Raw genomic sequence first — 24,262 nt, forward strand, 5'->3', positions numbered from 1 at the left:
GACTATAGTAGTAACTACAAAATCTATAGCAGTATCTACTCACTCTATAATAGTATCTACTGACTCTAGTAGCTACTCACCGTAGCAGTATGTACTGACTGTATAGTAGTATATACTGACTGTAGCAGTATTGACTAACTGTAGTGGTATATACTGACTGTTTTAGTATTTACTATAGCAGTATCTACCAACTCGATAGCAGTATCTACTATCACTACAGCAGTGTATACCGACTGAGGTCGTACCTGCTATCACTACAGCAGTGCATACTGCTGTGTTGGTACCTGCTATGATTACAGCAGTGCATACTGCTGTGTTGGTACCTGCTATGATTACAGCATTGCATACTGCTGTGGTGGTATCTGCTATGATGAGAGGAGTACATATTGTGGTGGTGGTACCTGGTATGATAACAGCAGTGCATATTGACTGTACTCATCATTCACCCTCACCATTCACCACTCACAACTCACCCTTACCACTCATCCTCACCACTCACCACTCCCACTCACTATTCACCATTCACCCTCACAACTCACCAACCTCCCTCACCAATCTCCCTCACCACTCACCCTCACCACTCACCAATCACCACTCACCCTCACCACTCACCAATCACCACTCACCAATCACCACTCACCAATCACCACTCACCCTCACCACTCACCACTAACCCTCACCACTAACCCTCACCACTCTCACTCACCACTCACTCTCACCATTCACCCTCACCATTCAGCCTCACCACTCACCCTCACCACTCACCGTCACAACCACCACTCAACTTCACCCTCACTACTCACCATTCATCCTCACCAATCACCACTGACCAATCACCACTCTCCACTAACCCTCACTACTCACCCTCAAAACTAACCACTCTCTCACCACTCACCCTCACCACTCACGCTCACCACTCACCGCTCACCACTCACCCATCACCACTCACAACCGCCACTCACCCTCACCACTCATCCTCACCACTCACCCTCACAACAACCACTCACCCTCACCACTCACCCTGACCACTCACCACTCATCCTCACCAATCACACCCTCACCAATCACCACTCACCCGCACTGCTCACCCTCACCCCTCACTAATCACCACTCATAACCGCCACTCACCCTCACCACTCACCCCTACGCACCTCGCTCTCTCTCTCGGCTGCCCCCTGTTGACCCGTGCTGCACGTGGTGGCAGGTCAGCTGACAGCGCCTTGTTATGGCGCTTACGCACAACTTTGTGACGAACGCTGCACGTTCTGTCGCTTTCATGCAGGGGGCGCTGCAAACCTACGCGCCCCCTGCATGAACGACGAAGGCACAGGGACAGACGGTCGATTGCGTTGGAATCGATCTGCAGACGGCGGTCTTCTGGCACGGCCAGCAGCTCTGTGTCGCCTCATCTCAATCCCGCAACCCCAACCAGGTGAAAGTCCGCATCAAACAGAACCCCGGCAAGGCCATCTACTTAACGACGAGAGAAAATTCACACGAAATGTCGTTTTCAATGAAGTCTTCCAGATGTAAAATAACAAGCTTTTAATGAAGAAATACAATTATTAAATTCAAAACATAATACAATTCAAAGTTGTTTCATTTTAAAACTTCAAAACGGAGCATCGGGAGCTTGTGTGGATGCGTTGCTCGTGTGCAATTCTTTTTGTAACTTTCCAATCAGCAAGGAGCATTTCTTGTCCTAATTCGACAAAATGTACGTCAACACGTAATACAAAATTATAATTCGTGTTGTAGAGAATGTATCTCCTCTACGTGTAACTTTTAAGTGGTATGCCTTGTAACTGATGAATGATCCGAGCGTGCTCGCTATTTCAAAGACAATGAGTTGCTGCTCCAGAGGGAGACGCTTCCTGAAAACACAAAAATACCCTTTGACCTGCATCACAAGCACAATGAGTCTCACCTGAGTTATCTGTACAGGTTACTTGCAAAACACACACTGTGTCCTAACATCACTTATTCAATGTTTGACCCTTATAGACAAAATGTTACATGTACGCACACCATCAGACAAGTATTCAGTCTAAATTATTGACAGGCATATGAACAAAATTGAATGACTGCACTGAAATATGCTTTATTAGTTTACATCCTATTAACAAGAAGCTAATTTAAACAAGTAAACCCGTAAAAACAAAGTTTTTCACTCTAAATCCTTTATATGCGTGGCGGCTAGAGTCCTCTCGTCCTCTGGCTTGAGATGGCTGCCACCTATGGGTCAGATGATTGTCTGCCACCATTAAGCAATTGGTAATTAAATATTTAATTTGTTTTCCCTAAACAGTGTAAAATTTTGGATTTTTTTTTTTCACGAAAATTGTCACACAACGAGTCTGTGTGGAAAATGTCAGCTCGATTGGATCTCGGGAAGTGGGTTAAAAACGAGCGAAATATTTGCACGGTCCTAAGCAAGCAAGCAAACTTAATATAAAGGATTAAAAAATATATTCGCCTGTGGAGGATGCGGGGATCGATCCCGCGACCTTTGGCATGGGAAGCGAGGGCGCTACCAACTGCGCTACTCCGCCACGGCCTGTGGAGGGGTTACGCTCTGGGCTCTTACACTCTGACGTTCAGCCAAAGCCATGAATGCGTTCTATTTGAATATATGCAAAATAATTTTTTACCTAAAAAGTGTAAAATTTTGGGAATTTTTTTTCACGACGAGTCTGTGTGGAAAATGTCAGCTCGATTGGATCACAGGAAGTGGGTTAAAAAACGACCGAAAGATTTGCACGGTCCTAAGCAAGCAAGCAAGCACGCAAGCAAGCAAGCAAGCACGCGAACTTAATATAAAGGATTTAAAAAATACGCACCGTCTGCTTAACAGTGTATGTACAACATACTAATGCACCATTCAAAACGAGTCGGCCATTGCATGCTGACATCTGGGTCAAAATGTAGCAAATTCTAAACATTACCTACAAACTCCACAACTGAGATGCCACATCAACCATCGCCCCCTACTGACAGGCTCTTGTCCACATGCAGGCCGGTGCAGGGCCACCACCTTGTGCCACACAGGGGCAGCTGCCACTTGGGGATGTTTCGAGTGTTTGAGACGAGATACGATGCAAAACTCCGAGTTGCCAGAGGCGATTAAGCAAGCACCATATAAATGGAATTGATGAGAACAGAGTGAATGCTTGGGAGCTTATTGGCTCTCGCTCCTGGTTAGAGATCTACCCAACAGACAGGTCCACAAAGACTGGCCGCTTACCCTGCAGGTTGAACTTAGGAATTGGGTGTTCAACTTCACATTCTTGTCATTAAAGGCCAGTGACAAGGGTGCATCTATTGGAGCGACATCATCTCAAGTTTACACATCTAACGGGTCTTCATTTGACTTTGTATTGTCTCAGATGAAGTCCACCCACACCTCCACCTCCACAAACTGCTGCTGGGAGTTGCCTCACTCTGCCTCACAGTCAGAATTCTCCTCCTGCTTCATGTTGCCTCCATCGATGCTAAGGTCCCATTTTGGAGTTGAATCTTCATCTTCACATTTTACTTTCACTTCTTCATATTCCACCTTCACCTCTTCATATTTCACCTTGATTTCTCTAAAAGTGTCCAAGCTGGGATTTTCTTCCGATTCTTGTTTGATGAGGGATGGGCTCATTGCGGCACTTTGACTTTCACAAGCTTTCAGACTCCACTCCTTGTGGATCTTGTGATGCTTGTGTGTTCTCTGGTGGTTTTGAAGATGTGCTGACCGTGCAAACGCCATCCCGCACGGAGTGCACCTGAAGGGTTTCTCTCCCGTGTGTGTTCTCTGGTGTTTTACAAGATCAGATGACTGTGCAAACGCCTTCCCACAGACACTGCACTTGAAGGGTTTCTCTCCCGTGTGGGTTCTCTGGTGTTTTACAAGATAAGATGAATCTGAAAACGTCTTCCCACAGACACTGCATTTGAAGGGTTTCTCTCCCGTGTGTGTTCTCTGGTGTGTTACAAGAGTAGATGAAAGTGCAAACGCCATCCCACAGACACTGCACTTGAAGGGTTTCTCTCCTGTGTGTGTTCTCTGGTGTGTTACAAGAGTAGATGAAAGTGCAAACGCCTTCCCACACACACTGCACTTGAAGGGTTTCTCTCCTGTGTGAGTTCTCTGGTGTTTTACAAGAGTAGATGAAAGTGCAAACGCCTTCCCACACACACTGCACTTGAAGGGTTTCTCTCCCGTGTGTGTTCTCTGGTGTTTTACAAGATCAGATGAATCTGAAAACGTCTTCCCACAGACACTGCACTTGAAGGGTTTCTCTCCCGTGTGTGTTCTCTGGTGTGTTACAAGAGTAGATGAAAGTGCAAACGCCATCCCACACACACTGCACTTGAAGGGTTTCTCTCCCGTGTGTGTTCTCTGGTGTGTCTTAAGATTATATGACTGTGAAAATGCCTCCCCACACACACTGCACTTGAAGGGTTTCTCTCCCGTGTGTGTTCTCTGGTGTCGTTTAAGAGCAGATGGCCGTGCAAATGCCTCGTCACACACACTGCACTTGAAGGGTTTCTCTCCCGTGTGTGTTCTCTGGTGGATCTGAAGAACTGATGGCCATGCAAAGGCCTTCCCACACACAGTGCACTTGAAGGGTTTCTCTCCTGTGTGTGTTCTCTGGTGCTGTGTCAAATTTCCAGTCCGCTCCGTGCTGTATCCACGCTGGTCGCATTGTTGACTTGCCGTACCGAGCTGCGCTGCCTGCCTTTGCTCCATCAGACCAATTCTGCAGAGGAAGCGTCAGAGGAAGCGTCAGCTGCAGACAGAAAAAAAGAATATGCACACCACCTACACGTCAGTATCGAGGCACAGATGAAAGCAAAAACACAGTCACACGTGACTTACACGTCTATACTTATTCATATATTCATGATGTAGTGAAAAAGTTTCCCAAATTCATCACACGGGCTGTTATTGCACACAATGAGAGGGCAAATGGTCATAAATATGCCTGGAAGCCCTCGTATCTCCGTGGTGAGATGTTAACTACCTCACCTGGTATACAGGAAGTCGTGGGTTCGATCCAGACCCTGACGCCTGCTGCTGCTGTATATTTGGAGTTTGCGTGTCTCTCTCTCTCCGTGGTGAGATGTTAACTACCTCGCCTGGTATACAGGAAGTCGTGGGTTCGATCCCGACCCTGACACCTGCTGCTGTATATTTGGAGTTTGCGTGTCTCTCTCCGTGGTCGCGTGGATTTTCCTCCGAATCTCCCGGGTTTGCCCTCCACATTTAGAGACTTCATTGAAAACGACACATTTCCACACGTATTCTTGGTTCTTTCGGTAAAGTCACGTAGATAGACAATAACAACAGATAATAACATCAAATAAAGGACACTTGTGTTGCGATCGAAACGTCGTGGGTTTTTTTATTTATTTACAATTTTGTTTACTTTTATTCATTTTATTATCTGTTATTTTTACTAAATTTTCTATCTCCGTGACTTTACCGAAAGAACCAAGAATATTAATTGCTGCAGTTACTAAAGTTTTAAGTCAAAACACTGACACACGCGTTGACAAACCCCACCTACCTACCTACCTTGTTGTTGTTGTGGGCAGGTAGCTTCTGTAAACAAGAGCGGTACAGCAGCTCAGGCGGGCATGGGCTGGTAAAAAAAGAAAAAAAAACTGCGTCAATATCTACAATAAACCAAAGTGACAAAGTAGCGAGCCGCGTGAAGACAAATTAAACTTAAGGGAGGGGATTAAAGCAAACGCAACCAGGCGAGGGCAGGAGGCAAGGCCCCGCGTGTCTAGGCCCCGCGTTGTAAAGTTCCAACTTGGACATCGATTCACAAGCTGCTGCTGCTGCTCTATTGACATCCCTACGAGAGAGAGAGCGAGGCTCTACCTTGGTAAACAACAACAACCACAACAACAACAACAACCACAACAACAACCGCAATGAGAATTTCTCACCTCGGATTGCAGTTCACGCGCGGACCTCCAGCTTCCTGTTAGCTCGTGACGTCACGCGGCAGCAGATGACATGACGTCACGCGGCAGCAGATGACATGACGTCACGCGGCAGCAGATGACATGACGTCACGCGGCAGCAGATGACATGACGTCACGCGGCAGCAGATGACATGACGTCGCTTTCTGGGGTACAAGACCCTCCCCTCCCACAATGAGAGGCTACCCTAACTGAATAAATTAATAAATTATGTTGATGTTTGCGATCATCAACATTATCAATAAACATCATTTACACCATCATATACAACAACATCATCAGCATCAACAACATCATCAGCATCAGCAACATCATTAATAACATCATCTACACCATCATCAGCAACATCATCACCACCCCTAGCATCAGCAGCAATATCATCAACATCATCAGAAGCAGCATCAACAACATCATCAGCATCAACAACATTATCAGCAACATCAACAACAACATAATCAGCAATCAGCATCAACAACATCATCAGCAGCATCAACAACAACATCAGCATCAACATCATCATCAGCATCAACAACAACATCAGCATCAACAACAACATCAGCAACAACAACAACAGCAACATCAACAACAACATCAACAACATCAACAACAACATCATCAACAACATCAACATCAACAACATCATCAGCATCAACAACAGCATCAGCAACATCGTCACCATCTAGAACAGAGGGGAGGGAAGACTGCGGCCTAGTCGGCCTCGGGCCATCCCGAGTTTTCCTAGCGGACCCGCCGCGCCCGGAGCGCCTCCCCCGGCAGGAGTCGGGATCGAATAACGGGTCCGCCGGGCGTGCTGAACACACACACAGTGTACACACACACACACAGTGTACACACACACACACATTGTACACACACACACACACACAGTGTACACACACACAGTGTACACACACACAGTGTACACACACACACAGACACACACAGACACACAGTGTATACACACACAGTGTACACACACACAGACACACACAGTGTACACACACAGTATACACACACACAGACACACAGTGTACACACAGACACACAGTGTACACACACACACAGACACACACAGACACACAGTGTATACACACACACAGTGTACACACACACAGACACAGACACACACAGTGTACACACACACACAGTGTACACACACAGTGTACACACACACACAGTGTATACACACACACAGACACACACACAGACACACAGTGTATACACACACACAGTGTACACACACAGACACACACACAGTGTACACACACGGACACACAGTGTACACACAGACACACAGTGTACACACACACACAGTGTACACACACACACAGACACACACAGACACACAGTGTATACACACACACAGACACACACAGTGTACACACACACACAGTGTACACACACAGTGTACACACACACAGTGTACACACACACAGACACACACAGTGTACACACAGAGACACACAGTGTACACACAGACACAGTGTACACACACACACAGTGTACACACACACACAGACACACACAGACACACAGTGTATACACACACACAGTGTACACACACACACAGACACACACACAGTGTACACACACACAGTGTACACAGACACACAGTGTACACAGTGTACACACACACACAGACACACACAGACACACAGTGTATACACACACACAGTGTACACACACACAGTGTACACACACACACAGTGTACACACACACAGTGTACACACACACACAGACACACAGTGTACACACAGACACACAGTGTACACACACACACAGACACACACACAGACACACAGTGTGTACACACACACACAGTGTACACACACAGACACACACACAGTGTACACACACACACACAGTGTACACACACACACTGTGTGTGTGTACGTGTGTACACACACACAGTGTGTACACACACACACAGACACTCCAACACACAACCGGTTAGTGCTGCTCCAGTGACAGATTGGCACGGTGTGTTCGCGTGATAAACCTTGCCAACTGGCTGTGTCGGCTGATGGTCGGTTTAACGACACGCAAACATTCAAACTTAATTTGGAGCTTTCGTGACTGCAGGAATTACTCTTTGGTGGTTCTTTCGGTAAAGTCACGTGTAAAGATAAAATAATACATTTAATACAAGCATACGACGTTTCGATTGCAACACAAGCAATCATCATCAGGTATAAATGAAATCCCGGCCGGGTACGGGTAGCCGGGTATCGACCTCTGGCGTGTAGAAATTAAGCGTGCGTTTATATTATAGCAGATAGGAAAACCGAATGCAAAAAGATGAAACTCATCGCCGATGTCACGAATGGAAAGATGTTGAAGCGGAGTGATGTGAAAGTGAGGGAGTGTGAACCGTTGGAGTGCGGCCGTGAGATGGACTAATGGCTCGTTCTCTTTTGCGATCATCAGCAGACAGAGCCGGCCATGAAGCCGGTCCTCATCTCACTGTTCGTCTTCCTCCTTCTGGGTGAGTTCACACCCAGAGACACTCACCCAGCACACATTGGACGGTGCCCTTTCGTTAGCTAGGTGAGAGGTCACTGCGATCTGCCTCGCCTTGAATGCAGGAGGTCGTGGGTTCGATCACGACCCTGACGCCTGCTGCTGTATATTGGGAGTTTGCGTGTCTCTCTCTCTCATCGTCATCATCACGGTGGCTAGGAGATGTTAACTACCTCGCCTGGTGTACAGGAGGTCGTGGGTTCAATTCCGAGCCTGATGCCTGCTGCTGCTGTATATTTGGAGTTTGCGAGTCTCCCTCTCTCATCGTCATCATCACGGTGGCTAGGAGATGTTAACTACCTCGCCTGGTGTACAGGAGATCGTGGGTTCAATTCCGAGCCTGATGCCTGCTGCTGTATATTTGGAGTTTGCGGTGTCTCTCTCATCATCATCACGGGGGCTAGGAGATGTTAACTACCTCGCCTGGTGTACAGGAGGTCGTGGGTTCAATCCCGACCCTGATGCCTGCTGCTGTATATTTGGAGTTTGCGAGTCTGTCCCTGTGGCCGCGTGGATTTGTCTCCGGGTCCTCTGTTTTTTCCTCCACATTTCGAGTCGACGTGCATTCCGATGACTTTTCTGCGATAAATTTCCGCATTTGTGGCCAGGTAACTTTTGATTAAAAGGGTCACATTTCACCTGCTAATTGTCATAGTTGTTTTTAAATCTCCCACCGTGAGGACGACGAGGAGCTCACGGCGATGCGACCCCTGTGACACCGCCCTGGGCGTGCCAGTGGCTGTCTATCAGTGAACTGTACGGTAACTAAGGAATAGTTGTCTGTCAAATAAGATGGTCCAAATATGTGTAGTTAAATCTTTTTCGCATGGTCAATAACATCTTTCCAATGATTTCTCAGTTTGTACCCATCATCACGGTTGAAATTATGTCTGTGTTTGTATATTTGGATGGCTTCGTGTAAAAACCCTTGATGGTAGCCAGGAGGTTTGCAGAGCACCTTGGTCTCGGAAAAGACAATTTCATGAGAGCCCACAGCGTTGTAGCAATGATCGGCAACGGCGGAAGAATCAGTTCTGCCGTGTTTCAGATCTGACTTGTGCTCGCGGACACGATCAGAGACATGGCGTTTCGTTTCTCCAATCTAGCAATCACCACCACTGCAACTCAGTTTGTAGACTCCAGGGTATTGTAAGTCAGGAATGACATCTTTCACAGATGGAATTAGATCACGGATGTTATGTACTGTACTGAATCGGACTTGGATCTTATGTTTGTTTAGAATTTTGGAGATCTTTTTGGTCACGCCTGCTATGTATGGCAACGTGATGGTTTTGATCGGAGTTTCAAGTGGCTGTTTCTGTATGGTGGGAGAAACAGCTTGGCGGATGGTGCGGTCAGAGTATCCGTTCGTCCTGAGGGCCCGATGTACATGTCTCAATTCACTGGCCAGGTGGTGTTGGTCAGAAATGCCATGAGCTCTGTGGTATAGCGTTTTGATGCGTAGTTAAATCTGTTTTGCATGGTCAACAAGGTGTATGCGTAACGAGCGTGACCGGTCTCTCTGCAGATGCGGCGTTGGCTGTCAAGCTCCAGCTCACTCTCCCGAAGAGTCTGTCTGTGAGGGAGGGAGAGAACGTCACTCTCCCCTGCTCCTTCTCCCCACCGGCCACACACCTGGACCACGTCGTCGTCCAGTGGTTCACGATGCCCAGACGCTACGCAGAGAACGTCACCAGTGGAGACATGACCTTGGTGGGGCTCGCATTTCACGTCAGTCGTGACTAGTGATTGTCTTTAGATTTAAAGCTGATTTCGTGACTGCAGGGATTCATCTTCTTGGTTCTTTGGGTAAAGTCACCACGTAGAACGGAAGTAATAAAGTAATAAAAATAAAACATAATAAAATGCAATTCTCACGACGTTTCGGCCACAACGCAACCAGCCGTCCTCAGGTGGAGACCTGTTCTTTATTATTTCCATTCTACGTGACTTTACCAAAAGAACCAAGAAGATGAATGCAACAGACGCTGTCTTTCCGACAGACCTGTTCTTCACCTGAGGATGGCTGCTTGCGTTGTGGCCGAAACGTCCTGAGAATTATTTTATTATGTTTTATTTTTATTATTTCCATTCTACGTGACGACTTTACCGAAAGAACCAAGAACTCGACGCAAACTCAACGTTCATATTTTGCCATCGCCCAAGAGCTCTCCCGTGTAGGGAGTTAACCGAGCTCACCGAGCCCGGCTCAGCTCACGACGATTCGACGGCGGGCATCGCGTGCGATCGCGCTCGACCGTCCCACGTCGCGCTCGGTGTCGTTGGCAGATCTACTTCTCGGGCGACGAGACGGCGGACGACTCGAGCGTCGCCAAGTCCGCGGGAGACGTGCTCGCGGGAGACTGCTCCGTCGGCATCCCCAACTTCCCCGGGAGCCTCGGCCCCGTCGCCCTGTGCCGCGTCGACTGCCGCCGCTGTGACGCCGCGGGGAACGCCGCCGTGCAAGCGGAGCTGCTGCTGCAGCTGCAGGACGTGACGGCTGCGGGTGAGCCGAGCGCGGAGCTCGCGGCGCCGGTTGCGCCGTGGCTGACACGGCCACGCTCGCCGCGCGGCGACGCGACTCTTCGCAATTTCGATACGATGTCAATCCCGAGTGAGAGGTCTCTCCCTACTGCACGTGAAGCCGTGTTGAATGGGTGGTCTCTCCCTGTTGCACGTGAAGCCGTGTTGAGTGAGTGTCTCTCCCTGTTGCACGTGAAGCCGTGTTGAGTGAGTGTCTCTCCCTGCTGCACGTGAAGCCGTGTTGAGTGAGTGTCTCTCCCTGCTGCACGTGAAGCCGTGTTGAGTGAGTGTCTCTCCCTGCTGCACGTGAAGCCGTGTTGAGTGAGTGTCTCTCCCTGCTGCACGTGAAGCCGTGTTGAGTGAGTGTCTCTCCCTGCTGCACGTGAAGCCGTGTTGAGTGAGTGTCTCTCCCTGCTGCACGTGAAGCCGTGTTGAGTGAGTGTCTCTCCCTGTTGCACGTGAAGCCGTGTTGAGTGAGTGTCTCTCCCTGCTGCACGTGAAGCCGTGTCGAGTCGCCGCTTGAGGTGGTGGTGCAGGGTGCGAGTGGGGGTCACCCTGAGCCCCCCCCCCCCCCCGTCTCCGTGTCTCTGCAGCCCCACGGCGGCCACACGGCGGGGCTCTGAGCGAGGCCACCGCCGCCCCTCCAGGGGAGACGCCGCCGCACAGGGCAGGGCTGCTGGTGGCCGGGGTGCTGGCGCCTGTGGCTGTCGTGGTCTACGTCGTCTCCGTCTGCAAGGGGAACAACACGAGGAGGAGGAGGAGGAGGAGGAGACGCCGTCGGCCTTCAGGGCCCGGGCAACCGGATCGCCCGGCCCCCCCTGGTGAATGAGCATTGACGTGGGTAGCCGGCCGGAGCTCTCTCTCTCCGTGGCCCCACACTCGGTGTGTCACTGACGAGGTCTCACGTTCACGCCAGAGCTCGCAAACGGGTTTTGATTCCTTACCCGTACCCGGCCGCACCAGGGTCGCAAACGGGTACCCGTACCCGGCCGTACCCTACCCGTACCCGTACCCAGCCGGGTACGGGTAGGGTACGGGTATCGGGTACCTGATTGCGACCTCTGGGATGAAGCCATGTTGCAGGCGCGGGTGGGTTGATTCTAGAAACTTGAATTCGGTAAAATCATCACGTAGAAGGGAAATAATGAAATAATAAAAATATAAAACAATAAAACACATTCTCACGACGTTTCGACTGCAACACAATCAATCGTCGGCAGGTGTGCAATCCACAGCAAGAAAGTTTGAAAAAAGTGGCGGTTTGTCGTGACGTCAGCACCACGGACAGCGATTTGGCAGTTTGCCAGATGGACGAGTCCATCTCCGTTCGGGGAGAAGAGGAGGGGGCAGCAGACAACGGGCTGCGTCTGCAAGTCACGTGAGCGTGAAGACCCGAACAGAGATGGACTCGTCCATCTGGCCAACTGCCAAATCGCTGTCCGTGGTGCTGACGTCACGACAAACCGCCACTTTTTTTCAAATTTTCTTGCTGTGGATTTCACACCTGATGACGATTGCTTGTGTTGCAGGCGAAATGTCGTGATAATTGTTGTTTTATATTAATATTATTTCATTATTTCCCTTCTACATGACTTAATGTGTAAATTTTATTATTTTATTATTTCCCTTCTACGCGACTTTGTTTTATTTTTATTATTTCATTATTTCCCTTCTACGTGACTATGTTGTATTTTTATTATTTTATTATTTCCCTTCTACGTGATGACTTTACCCAAAGAACCAAGAAGACGAACCTTCTGTTTGTCCTTCTTCAGACAGTGGCGCTGGGAATGCAGAACGTGCGTAGGGACAGGTACGTGGACGCGCAGCCGCCGATGGACAGACGCGAAGAGAGAACAGGACGAGTGTCGGAGACCTTCGCCGTGTGATGATGTTCAGGCAGCTCGATGGTCGGCACGGGGAGTGGGTCGCACACACACACATGCACACATACACTCACCCCCACACACTCACACACTCACACCCATACAGTTACACAGTCACACACCCCCACACACACTCACACACTCCCACACTCCCACACACTCACACACACACACCCACACTCACACTCACTCTCACACACACTCACTCTTACACCCATACAGTTACACAGTCACACACCCCCACACACACTCACACTCCCACACACACACTCACACACTCCCACACACTCACTAACACACCCACCCACACACTCACCCCCACACACCCACACACACCCACACACTCACTCACACCCACACACTCACATACCCACCCACACACTCACTCACACACCCCCACACACACACACTCCCACACACACTCCCACACACACTCCCACACCCACACACTCCCACACCCACACACACTCACACACACACTCCATCACACACACCCACACACACCCACACACACCCACACACACACACACACCCCCGCACACAACAACCGCCATTCGCCACTAAGTGGCGGTGACGTCACCACGACGCTTGTGCCAGTGTTTCCCCCTCGTGCAAGGAGCGGCTTTTCTCCGAGATGTTCAGATTTCCTCCTACCCTTGCGGTGCACGCAACTTACTCATTGGCTGACAATATCCTGCGATGAAACATAAATCAAAAACCCCGAATGTGGAAGGGCCCTATTGAGTGGAGAGTCTCCGTGACACTGTGCAGCCTCCTGGATCATTAAACTATCATCATCACCATCATCACCATCACCATCATCACCATCACCATCATCACCACCATCATCATCATCAATCATCATCATCGTCATCATCGTCATCACCATCATCATCAATCATCACTCCGCACACATTTGTGGGTTTTTTCGCCGTCGTCCGAAGTACCGAATTGGGGAGGTATCACACGCGTGGACAGACGGAGAGGAAACTCGCGAATGTTGCATGATTCTGATGCTGCTAATCCTGCATAATGCACGGGCATAATATGACTTTGAGACCCCCCGCCCACCTCCTACGCATTTCACAAGTGGTACTAATCCCATATCTGCATTTCCCATAAATATGCTAAATTCCTCGATATGCAAATTATTTTGTCAAGGCGCTCTTCCCCCCTCCATCCCGGCTTAAATATACGCTGCCAAGCCTGGTGGTGTTTCATTCAGACGCTGTCTTCCCGACAGACCTGTTCTTCACCTGAGGACGGCTGCTTGCGTTGTGGCTGAAACGTCGTGAGAATTGTATTTATGTTTTATTACTTCCCTTCTACGTGACTTTACCGAAAGAACCAAGAAGATGAATCCCTGCAGTCACGAAAGCTTTAAATCGAAAGATTCTAGTTGATCGATAATGAAACTGTTCCAGTGGGATAAGGCGTGCTGGAGAGCGGTACGGGATCCATGAGGACGCCCACTCCTCCCGCCCCTGGTGATCATTAACAATCGATGCAGAACTAGTGCACCGCTATACGCCATCGTGAACACCACAGCCGACTTAATCGAGACCCAAAACGCACACAGCGTTACTCCGATTTAACGTCATTTCGCAAATGACGTGGTCACGTGATTAACACCGCCACCCTCTCAGCCCCTTCGCCTCCACCACCATCACCACCTACTACCACCACCACCACACTAACAATCGCTTCGGTATAACGCCGTTTCCATACTCAGGAACGCATCCTCGACGAAAACCTCACCTACTACCACCACCACCACCACACTATCAATCGCTTCGGTTTAACGCCGTTTCCATACTCAGGAAGGCATCCCCGATGTCCACACACACACAGAGATAGACACAGAAAATGACTTTTTTCTGCAAGATTGTATTCAAGTGTAAAGTGTATAGAGCGTCACGCGGCTCAGTGAAGGGTATGATGACGTATGCTGCAGGGGGGCGGCTCGCTAAATCACTTGTGTAGGGGTCACCGCTCTGCATTGTCACTCCTCACTGTGCCCACACACTCACTCACTCACACACTCACACTCTCACTCACACACTCACACTCACCGCTCTGCATTGTCACTCCTCACTGTGCCCACACACTCACACACACACTCACACACTCACTCACACACTCCCGCTCTGCATTGTCCATCCTCACTGTGCCCAGTGAACGCTTCGGAAAATTGCCAAACGCGGCGTCAACAAGAACGGAGTAGAAAGGAACAACAACAACAACGCCACCGAGTTGCTAACCGCAATCAAGTGGCGACGGTCAAAAAGCAACAGCGCTTCTGCATTGTGGAAATTCACCACATGCGGATGTTGACAAGTGCATAGCGGGGTAGTGTGTCAAGGTGCAGTGTATCAAAGTGTAGTATTTGTAGTCGTGTAATGTATCGTGTCACGTAGTCATGCGCATGCTGGATGCTGTGATACCGGTGCCCCAAACAAACTTTGTGGGGGGGTCACCAAACACACCCACAGGACCCGGCTGAAACCAAATGGAATCGGGATTTCAGCCGAGGCCATCCCTCGACAGCGTCTTGAGGCTACTTGCACAAGAATTGATCGACGGTCGATGGGCACAGCTTGCAATCGACGTTCCAGTGGAGTTGCTCCTGGCAGCCGCACTGCTTCTCCACCGTGACTGGGAAGGGAACAGCAGCAGAGGAGTCGGTGCGAAACGGACGCGCGGAACCGGTCGTCGTTCTGACCACGAGATTTTTTTAAATCGCAACTTTGCGATCGCCGTTGACGTCACGAGGTGGAAAATCTCCGCGCGCTTCTTGCCGACATTTGAGAGAGAGAGAGATAAAACACAGCAGTTCAACTGCTGAGCCAGCCTAGAGAGACCTGTTACAACGAGGGTTTGTATACGTGGTGCAGGGCAGGCAGCCTCTGGGCTGGAAAGGAATTCCATCCCCGGACGCCATCACAAGAGCCGTCGTGACGTCACTGCCACCTGTCAGCACATGGCGGTTGGTAGTGACGGTGGTGGTGGTGGTGACTGTGGTAGTGGTGATGGTGATGACGGTGGTGGTGACGATGACGGTGGTGGTGGTGACTGTGGTAGTGATGATGATGGTGGTGGTGGTGGTGGTAGTGACGATAACGGTGGTGGCGGTGACTGTGGTCGTGATGATGGTGATGGTGGTAGTAGTGACGATAACGGTGGTGGCGGTGACTGTGGTAGTGGTGATGGTGGTGGTGGTGGTAGTGACGATGACGGTGGTGGTGGTGACTGGTAGTGATGATGATGGTGGTGGTGGTGGTAGTGACATTGACGGTGGTGGTGGTGACTGTGGTCGTGGTGATGGTGGTGGTGGTAGTGACGATGACGATGACGGTGGTGGTGGTGGGGGTGGTGGTGGGGGTGACATTGACCTAAGGTTCACGGAAAGCAGTTCTAAAGCAATACATGTTCAATGTAACTGCGTGTGTGTACGGTACTACTGTATAGTGGTGAAGAACAGTGTGAAGTGGTATGGGGACAGGGTGATTAGAGAGAGACTGGTGCATGCGTGGAGACAATTAAAATGCAAATCAATTTATAACATTTTTGGCATGCGTTTTTCTGGATTTTGTTGCTGTTATTCTGTCTTTTACTGTTCAAATAAACCCACCATTAAAATTATAGACTGATCATTTCTTTGTCAGCAGGCAAACGTACAAAATCAGCAGGGGATCAAATACTTGTTTCCCTCATTGTAACAAGCTGAGATTAGGAGCACTCCCTTTAAGAGTGTGCTCCTAACCTCAGCTCGTTACCTGTATAAAAGACACCTGGGAGCCAGAAATCTTTCTGATTGAGAGGGGGTCAAATACTTATTTCCCTCATTAAAATGCAAATCAATTTATAACATTTTTGACATGCGTTTTTTCTGGATTTTGTGTTGTTATTCTGTCTCTCACTGTTCAAATAAACCTACCATTAAAATTACAGACTGATAATTTCTTTGTCAGTGGGAAAACGTACAAAATCAGCAGGGGATCAAATACTTTTTTCCCTCACTGTAGCTCACTGGGCCTTGCCTGGTCAAATATGAAATAGTTGTTGCTTTTTAAATCCTTTATATTAAGTTCGCTTGCTTGCGCGCTTGCTTGCTTGCGCGCTTACGACCGTGCAAATCTTTCGGTCGTTTTTTAACCCACTTCCCGTGATCCAATCGAGCTGACATTTTGCACACAGACTCGTTGTGCATGACAATTTATTTTCCATAACTTCACACTTTTTAGGAAAAAAAAAATATATTTAATTACCAATTGCTTAATGGTGGCAGGCAATCATCTGACCCACAGGTGGCAGCCATCTCAAGCCAGAGGATGAGAGGACTCGAGCCGTCACGCATATAAAGGATTTATAGTGAAAAACTTTGTTTTTACGGGTTAATTTTTAATGACTAGTTTTAGTTAATTTTCGGGGGGGGGGGGGTTGGGGAGAGGTGAGGGGCGAGGGGCTCACCTTGTGAGATGTCGTATCCTCTGTCACAGCACGTGATGACGGAGCATGCCTCCTTGCCCTCGGAGGTGACGTTGCACCGCCGCCCCACCGCGCCGGGGATGCCGCTGGCGTCGTTGCGCTCGCAGTAGCCGGGGCTGGCGCTCACGTGCACCAGCTCGCTCGCCGTGGGCGCCGTCAAGCGCTCGTTCACCGGCTCCAGACGCCAGCGGGACCAGCGGGTGGCACCGGCAACGCTGCTGCTGCTGTTGTGGCGGACCAGCCGCATGGCGGAACTTGTGTCGTACTTGTGCTGCAACCACCATCATCACCATCGTCATCATCATTATCATCATCAATATCATCACCATCATCATTATTATCACCACCATCATCACCATCATCATTATCATCATCATCATTATCATCATCACCATCATCATTATCATCATCACCATCATCATTATCATCATCACCATCATCATTATCATCATCACCACCATCATCACCATCACCACCATCATCGGGGGATGTGGTGGTTGTCGAGTGAATGCGGGGAGCTCCCTTAGCTGTTAGGGACCCCCCCCCCCGCCTGTAACCCCCCAATGGATGAATCCTCGTCACACCCACACTCCCTCTGGGGGCAGTCCCACCCAGCAGCTGTGAGCAGCTCACCTTCAGCAAGTTCCCAACTTGGTGGAAGTCGGCGAGCTGCTGCCAGCAGATCTTCAGCATGCAGCGGCCAAAAAGCAGGTGGCACTTGCAGTCCATGTGCGCCAGATTGTACACCGCCTGTAGCACCACCACCACCACTACCAGCGTCACTACCACCACCACCGTCATCACCACCACCAGACATCACCACCACCACCGTCAATGTCACTACCACCACCACCACCACCGTCATCACCACCACCACCACCACCGTCATCACCACCACCAGACATCATTACGCTAAAACATTACCGGTAGAAGTTCAAGCGAGAACCATTGCGTTAATCACGATTGGTAATACAACCCTAGGCAAGGAGGCCAAACCTAATTAGCATGGAGTAACTTTTTTTTATTATAAAAAAAAAAAAGACAACATCTACAACGACCCACCACCCCGTTCACACACTCACCAGCCGACCCGCCTCGTTGTCGTGCAAATTCATCGCCAAAGACTCCCCTCTCTGCCTGCTACGACTGCCATCGCCCACATTCACGAACCACTTGGCGAACTGGTATCCGTATTCGACGTCGTCCGATGAGCCGCCCCGCCGAGCACGCGGCGGTAGCCTCATGGCGTCGGGAACGACCCAGGAGCAGCTGCCCCGGAACTGCCCCTGGCGGCAGCCGCGCGCCACCACGTGGGACACTCCGGCGGCGACGATGGCGGAGAGGAACGCATCCTCGCGAGAGCCGGGGGACACGCCGGGGAACACTCCCGTGGTGTAGCGCGTAAAGCCTGCCGGGGCGGCGGGGGGAGGAGGACATGCCGAGCAGGTGTAGGGGGGAACGTCGGCTATTTGTAACGTGAGGTTACATCCGGGTCGTTGACGGATTACAACTCGTCACGATGATTGGCTCTGCCGGTCCTGGTCCATAGCCAATGGGGGGAAGCCTGGGGGCGTGGCCCTGACGTCATGGCAAGGTGACAGCTGTTTGTAGATGATTGGCCCTGCTGGCTTTGGCCACAGCCAATGGGGAGACGAGTCAGGGGCGTGGTCCCGGGAGCCTACGATGGAGTCTGGAAGATTCCATGGAGGCTAACCGGGATTGGTGGAAACGTACCACGTGACCCGGGTATTAAATAGGGGTGGAGACGAACAACACGTGGTCAGAACGGGAACGAACGGAGGAAGGGGGCCACGCAAGAACGGGGGTCCAGGCTGCCACGTGGCTGCGCGTGTCTCTCTCTGTCTATCCCTCTTACGCTGCCTGTCAGCAGCGTGTCAATGTCACTACCACCACCACCGTCAAGTCACTATCACCACCACCACCACCACCGTCAATGTCACTACCACCACCACCGTCATCGTCACCACCGTCACCACCACCACCATCGTCAAGTCACTACCACCACCACCACCACAGTCATCGTCACCACCACCACCACCATCGTCAAGTCACTGCCACCACCACCAAAAGCCGAGTGGCGTAGGGGAGGGGGACCCCCGTGGAGGAGGGACGCGGCAACTCTGAAGTGGAGAGTTGCGATGGGGAGCTGGACGACCCCCCCCTTCACCCCCCCACGCAGCTCGTGTGCGCCTCGGGGAAGCGGCAGGAGACCCTAGGTGCGAGTGGACGTGGCGGGCGAACAAACGTCAACGTCGAGGGGAAACTCGCTTGTTGCCGGCGGAGGCTCCGACCCGGGGCGACGGTCCCCTTACCTGACTCGGGGTCCGGCGCGTTCTCCGCGCCAGGCACGGTGCAGTCCCACCGCTTGCCCTTGAACTGGTCGCGACACTCATGCAGCGCCAGGCGGACGCCCTGCACCACCGCGTGCATGTGGTCCAGGCGGCGCAGGCACATCTTGCGCTGCACGGGGGATAGTCCCGGAGCCCCGATGCACAGCGGCCGATACTCGGTGGTGTTAGAGTGGAGGGCCCACTGCGCAAGCGGCCTGCAGAGGGGTGGGAGTCGCGGTGGCTAGGAGATGTTAACTACCTCGCCTGGTGTACAGGAGGTCGTGGGTTAGATCCCGAACCTGACGCCTGCTGCTGCTGTATATTTGGAGTTTGCGTGTTTCTCTCTCTCATCATCACGGTGGCTAGGAGATGTTGACTACCTCGCCTGGTGTACAGGAGGTCGTGGGTTAGATCCCGACCCTGACGCCTGCTGCTGCTGCTGTATATTTGGAGTTTGCGTGTTTCTCTCTCTCATCATCACGGTGGCTAGGAGATGTTAACTACCTCGCCTGGTGTGCAGGAGGTCGTGGGTTTGATCCCGAACCTGACTCCTGCTGCTGTATATTTGGAGTTTGGGTGTCTCTCTCTCATGACCATCACGGTAGCTAGGATATGTTAACTACCTCGCCTGGTGTACAGGAGGTCGTGGGTTTGATCCCGAACCTGACGCCTGCTGCTGTATATTTGGAGTTTGCGTGTCTCTCTCTCATCATCATCACGGTGGCTAGGAGATGTTAACTACCTCACCTGGTATACAGGAGGTGATGGGTTAGATCCCAACCCTGATGCCTGCTGCTGTATATTTGGAGTCTGTGTCTCTCTCTCATCATCATCACGGTGGCTAGGAGATGTTAACTACCTCGCCTGGTGTACAGGAGGTCGTGGGTTCGATCCCGAACCTGACGCCTGCTGCTGTATATTTGGAGTCTGCGTGTCTCTCTCGCTCTCATCATCACGGTGGCCAGGAGATGTTAACTACCTCGCCTGGTGTGCAGGAGGTCGTGGGTTCGATCCCGACCCTGACGCCTGCTGCTGTATATTTGGAGTCTGCGTGTCTCTCTCTCATCATCATCACGGTGGCTAGGAGATGTTAACTACCTCGCCTGGTACGCAGGCAGTCGTGGGTTCGATCCCAACCCCTTACAAGTAAACCCGTAAAAACAAAGTTTTTCACTATAAATCCTTTATATGCGTGGCGGCTAGAGTCTTCTCGTCCTCTGGCTTGAGATGGCTGCCACCTATGAGTCAGATGATTGTCTGCCACCATTAAGCAATTGGTAATTAAATATTTAATTTGTTTTCCCTAAACAGTGTAAAATTTTGGAAATTTTTTTTTCACGAAAATTATTTGTCACACACAACGAGTCTGTGTGGAAAATGTCAGCTCGATTGGATCATGGGAAGTGGGTTCAAAAACGAGCGAAAGATTTGCACGGTCGTAAGCAAGCAAGCACGCAAGCAAGCAAGCACGCGAACTTAATATAAAGGATTTTAAAAAATGCCTGCTGCTGCATGTACGTGTTGAGTTTGTGTGTCTCTCCCCGTGGTCGCGTGGATTTTTCTCCAGGTCCCTCTGGTTTTTCCTCCTCCTCCTTCGCATTTAGAATCAACGTCTCTACGCGTTTGGGGGTAATCCGGCTGCCGCTATCATCATCATCACGTGGTCATTTATATCGGCCACTCCCTTGAGCTACAATGTGCGACAGACAGACCACTCCTGAGAGAGAGAGAGCTACAATATACAATGTCAAAGAGCTATCTGTGGAATTTCTACAGGTTTTAAATGTGAATATTATTACGCCATGTATACACACACCAGAGGTCGCAACCGGGTACCCGATACCCGTACCCTACCCGATACCCGGCTACCCGTACCCGGCCGGGTAGGGTACAGGTACGGATACCCGATTGCGACCTCTGGGATGAAGCCATGTTGCAGGCGCGGGTGGGTTGATTCCAGGAACTTGAATTGTGAGAAGAGACAAGACGTTGGGAAATGAGTGACAAACGGTGACTCACCAGTGACTCACGGCCTACCCGTACCCGTACTCAGCCGCACCAGGGTCGCAAACGGGTACCCGTACCCGGCCGGAGGACCACAGAATAAAAAAAAGCTTATACGACCACGGGGAAAACATAGCAACTCTAACTATACGGCGTGTTATAAGGTCGCAATTGAACCCACGACCTCCTGCATAACAGCCGAGGTAGTTAACATCTCCTAGCCACCGTGGTGCCCGCTAGACATTGTGTACCTAGTGTATATACACACACGCACGAGATAAAACAAACATTCCCGTACAACAACCGTATGGGGTGTGCAACATATTGGCGAGATAAGAAGGTTGCTTAACGTCGAAACTTGTGCGATCGTCGCAGCAGTGAGGCGGAAGACAGCAGCGTTGGCGTCTCGCGTTTACCACCAAGAGGAGCTGCCCACTGCCCACAGCTGTGTCAAGACGCAGAGACCCAGCAGAGGGCAGCAGTCCATGCAGCGCAGGGAGCCCATCGCAATCCTCGTGGTCAGCTGCGCTGCGCACAAGAGACGCGGGCCGTGACGATGTTAACGCCCTCGCCTGGTACGCAAGAGGTCGTGGGTTCGATCCCGACCCTGACGATGCCTGCTGCCGTATCTTTTTAGTTTTCATGTCTCGCTCATCGTCATCGTCATCATCATCATAACGGTGGCTGGGAGATGTTAATGACCCCGTGTGGTACGTGGGATCGAACCCACGACCGCTTGCGTACCAGGCAAGGAGTTAACATCTCAAGTTCAAGTTCAAGTACTAGGTGTAGCGCTGTGAGGCATTCGGCTCTTGAATTGGGTGCAACCGCAACAAACAAAAGACAAAAACATGAACAAGAAAACATCTAAAAGTGACTATGTGACTGAGTGCAAACAGAAAATCCAAGAAACGACAGCAAAATGTTGCAGAAAAAAACACCGTTACACCAACGCTGTGCAAACATCCCAGTGGGATGCAAGTCAAACAACAACAACAACCACAAGACAACTTAGATTAAGGCCATCAGTCTTACTCCGTACTACAACAAACGTGGTCAAACCAGTAAACTTTTCGAAATCACCAAAATAAAAGCAATGAAGCAGTGATCATAGGAACTGTGACGGAATTTTCACAATAAACGACATAAACAACATGTACCACCAGAACCCTGCAGCCACAGCTGGCTGCTGCATGAGTCACTCCACAACAGCAGCAGCATCAATCGGAGTATCAACATTTTTCAATGCACCTTTAAGATCAGCACACTAAATCAAAACACAGGTTATACTTTGCAGCGATCATCCGGAGCGAAACATTTTATTTTAGGCCACTGAATAGCACATTACACTGGTAATGTGTTATATACACACACACACACAGTGTTATATATATACACACACACACAGTGTTATATACACACACACACAGTGTTATATACACACACACACAGTGTTATACACACACACACAGTGGCGTACCAGGCACTCATGAGGCCGAGTAGACCTAGGGGAGGCCCATGACCGGTTCAGATAATCGTCACCGGTGTTGGCCGTGAGCGGGAATCGAACCTAACACTTGCACACACACACACAACACTGGTAATGTGTTATACACACACACAGTGTTATACACACACACATACACACACACGTACCTTCGGGGCGAAGCGGCTAAGGAACGAAATCCTTTCGCGTGAAGACGAAAAGAAACCGCATCCGCAATGTGGCCCCATTCCTAATCAAATAGACGGCGATCGCAAACGAGTTTCCCCGTCGTCGGCACCATCTCACCTGGCAGGTAGACAGACAGGCACGCAGCCTGGCAGGCGGGCAGGCAGGTAGACAGGCAGGTGGGCAGGTAGACAGGCTGGCAGGCGGGCGGGCTGGCGGGCTGGCAGGTAGACAGGTGGGCAGGCAGGCAGGTAGGTCGGTAGGTAGGCAGGTACACAGACAGGCAGGTAGACAGGTAGTCAGACAGGCAGGTAGACAGGCAGGCAGGTAGACAGGCAGGTAGACAGGCAGGTAGACAGGCAGGTAGACAGGTAGACAGGCAGGCAGGCTGGCAGGTATACAGGTAGACAGGCTGGCAGGTAGACAGGCAGGCAGGTAGACAGGCAGGTATACAGGTAGGCAGGCTGGTATACAGGTAGGCAGGCTGGCTGGCAGCACAAGGTGAGGAATGAACTCCCCACCACCACTGCAGTGTCTGTGGCAAGCCCTTTTATCGAGTGGGTAGCCTTGTTGTTGTTGTATTTAGTCATGATGAGTCAGCAGGGCGTGCTGCTTGTGATGAGTCAGATCCCACGTGCTCCCGTGATGATCTAATCCCACACACGCGCGTCCCTCGCAAATGAAGTACCGGTGAAGACACTTGACGCCGAGGTGGAGGCACACGTATATTTATTTAGCACAACTCGTTTGTGACATACAGCACTGGAGGGGGTAGCGGCCCCCTCACCCGACTAGCTAAGGATACACTTCCTAGCTAGTCCTAGCCTGCCTCAC

At 50.5% G+C, this 24,262-nt stretch overlaps 3 protein-coding genes across 7 annotated transcripts; 1 reads left to right on the forward strand and 2 right to left on the reverse strand.

Annotated features, from left to right (window-relative positions):
* Window positions 1-1,487: 1,487 nt before the first annotated feature.
* On the reverse strand, window positions 1,488-6,051 carry LOC133362716 (zinc finger protein OZF-like). Of its 2 annotated transcripts, none has more exons than XM_061581641.1 (3): window positions 5,947-6,051; window positions 5,567-5,633; window positions 1,488-4,748 (listed from the first exon to the last, which is right to left on the reverse strand). In XM_061581641.1, the coding sequence occupies exon 3, from the start codon at window positions 4,736-4,738 to the stop codon at window positions 3,437-3,439; it is 1,302 nt and encodes a 433-aa protein (XP_061437625.1). In that variant the 5' UTR covers window positions 4,739-4,748; window positions 5,567-5,633; window positions 5,947-6,051; the 3' UTR covers window positions 1,488-3,436. The 2 variants fall into 2 exon arrangements, with proteins under 2 accessions (XP_061437625.1, XP_061437624.1); XM_061581640.1 differs by having other exon boundaries at window positions 1,488-4,778.
* A 45-nt stretch (window positions 6,052-6,096) lies between these two features.
* Window positions 6,097-16,442, forward strand: LOC133362717 (uncharacterized). 4 transcript variants are annotated; one of them, XR_009757527.1, is made up of 7 exons: window positions 6,097-6,134; window positions 8,412-8,469; window positions 10,033-10,217; window positions 10,794-11,010; window positions 11,621-11,848; window positions 12,803-12,937; window positions 15,808-16,442. XR_009757527.1 is itself a non-coding variant. In XM_061581642.1 (6 exons), the coding sequence occupies exons 1-6, from the start codon at window positions 6,117-6,119 to the stop codon at window positions 12,832-12,834; spliced, it is 738 nt and encodes a 245-aa protein (XP_061437626.1). In that variant the 5' UTR covers window positions 6,097-6,116; the 3' UTR covers window positions 12,835-14,526. The 4 variants fall into 4 exon arrangements, 3 of the variants coding, with proteins under 3 accessions (XP_061437626.1, XP_061437627.1, XP_061437628.1); XM_061581642.1 differs by lacking the exon at window positions 15,808-16,442 and having other exon boundaries at window positions 12,803-14,526; XM_061581643.1 differs by lacking the exons at window positions 6,097-6,134; window positions 15,808-16,442 and adding an exon at window positions 6,151-6,780 and having other exon boundaries at window positions 12,803-14,526.
* On the reverse strand, window positions 15,471-22,261 carry LOC133362720 (protein Wnt-5b-like). Its single transcript, XM_061581647.1, has 6 exons — window positions 22,193-22,261; window positions 19,735-19,882; window positions 18,484-18,809; window positions 18,035-18,151; window positions 17,384-17,672; window positions 15,471-15,568 (listed from the first exon to the last, which is right to left on the reverse strand). The coding sequence occupies exons 1-6, from the start codon at window positions 22,259-22,261 to the stop codon at window positions 15,471-15,473; spliced, it is 1,047 nt and encodes a 348-aa protein (XP_061437631.1).
* Between the last annotated feature and the right edge of the window lie 2,001 nt (window positions 22,262-24,262).

The sequence above is a fragment of the Lethenteron reissneri genome, unplaced genomic scaffold, assembly GCF_015708825.2.
Source record: "Lethenteron reissneri isolate LAM-NWPU_2019-01 unplaced genomic scaffold, ASM1570882v1 scaffold_1587, whole genome shotgun sequence".
NCBI classification, from domain to species: Eukaryota; Metazoa; Chordata; class Hyperoartia; order Petromyzontiformes; family Petromyzontidae; genus Lethenteron; species Lethenteron reissneri.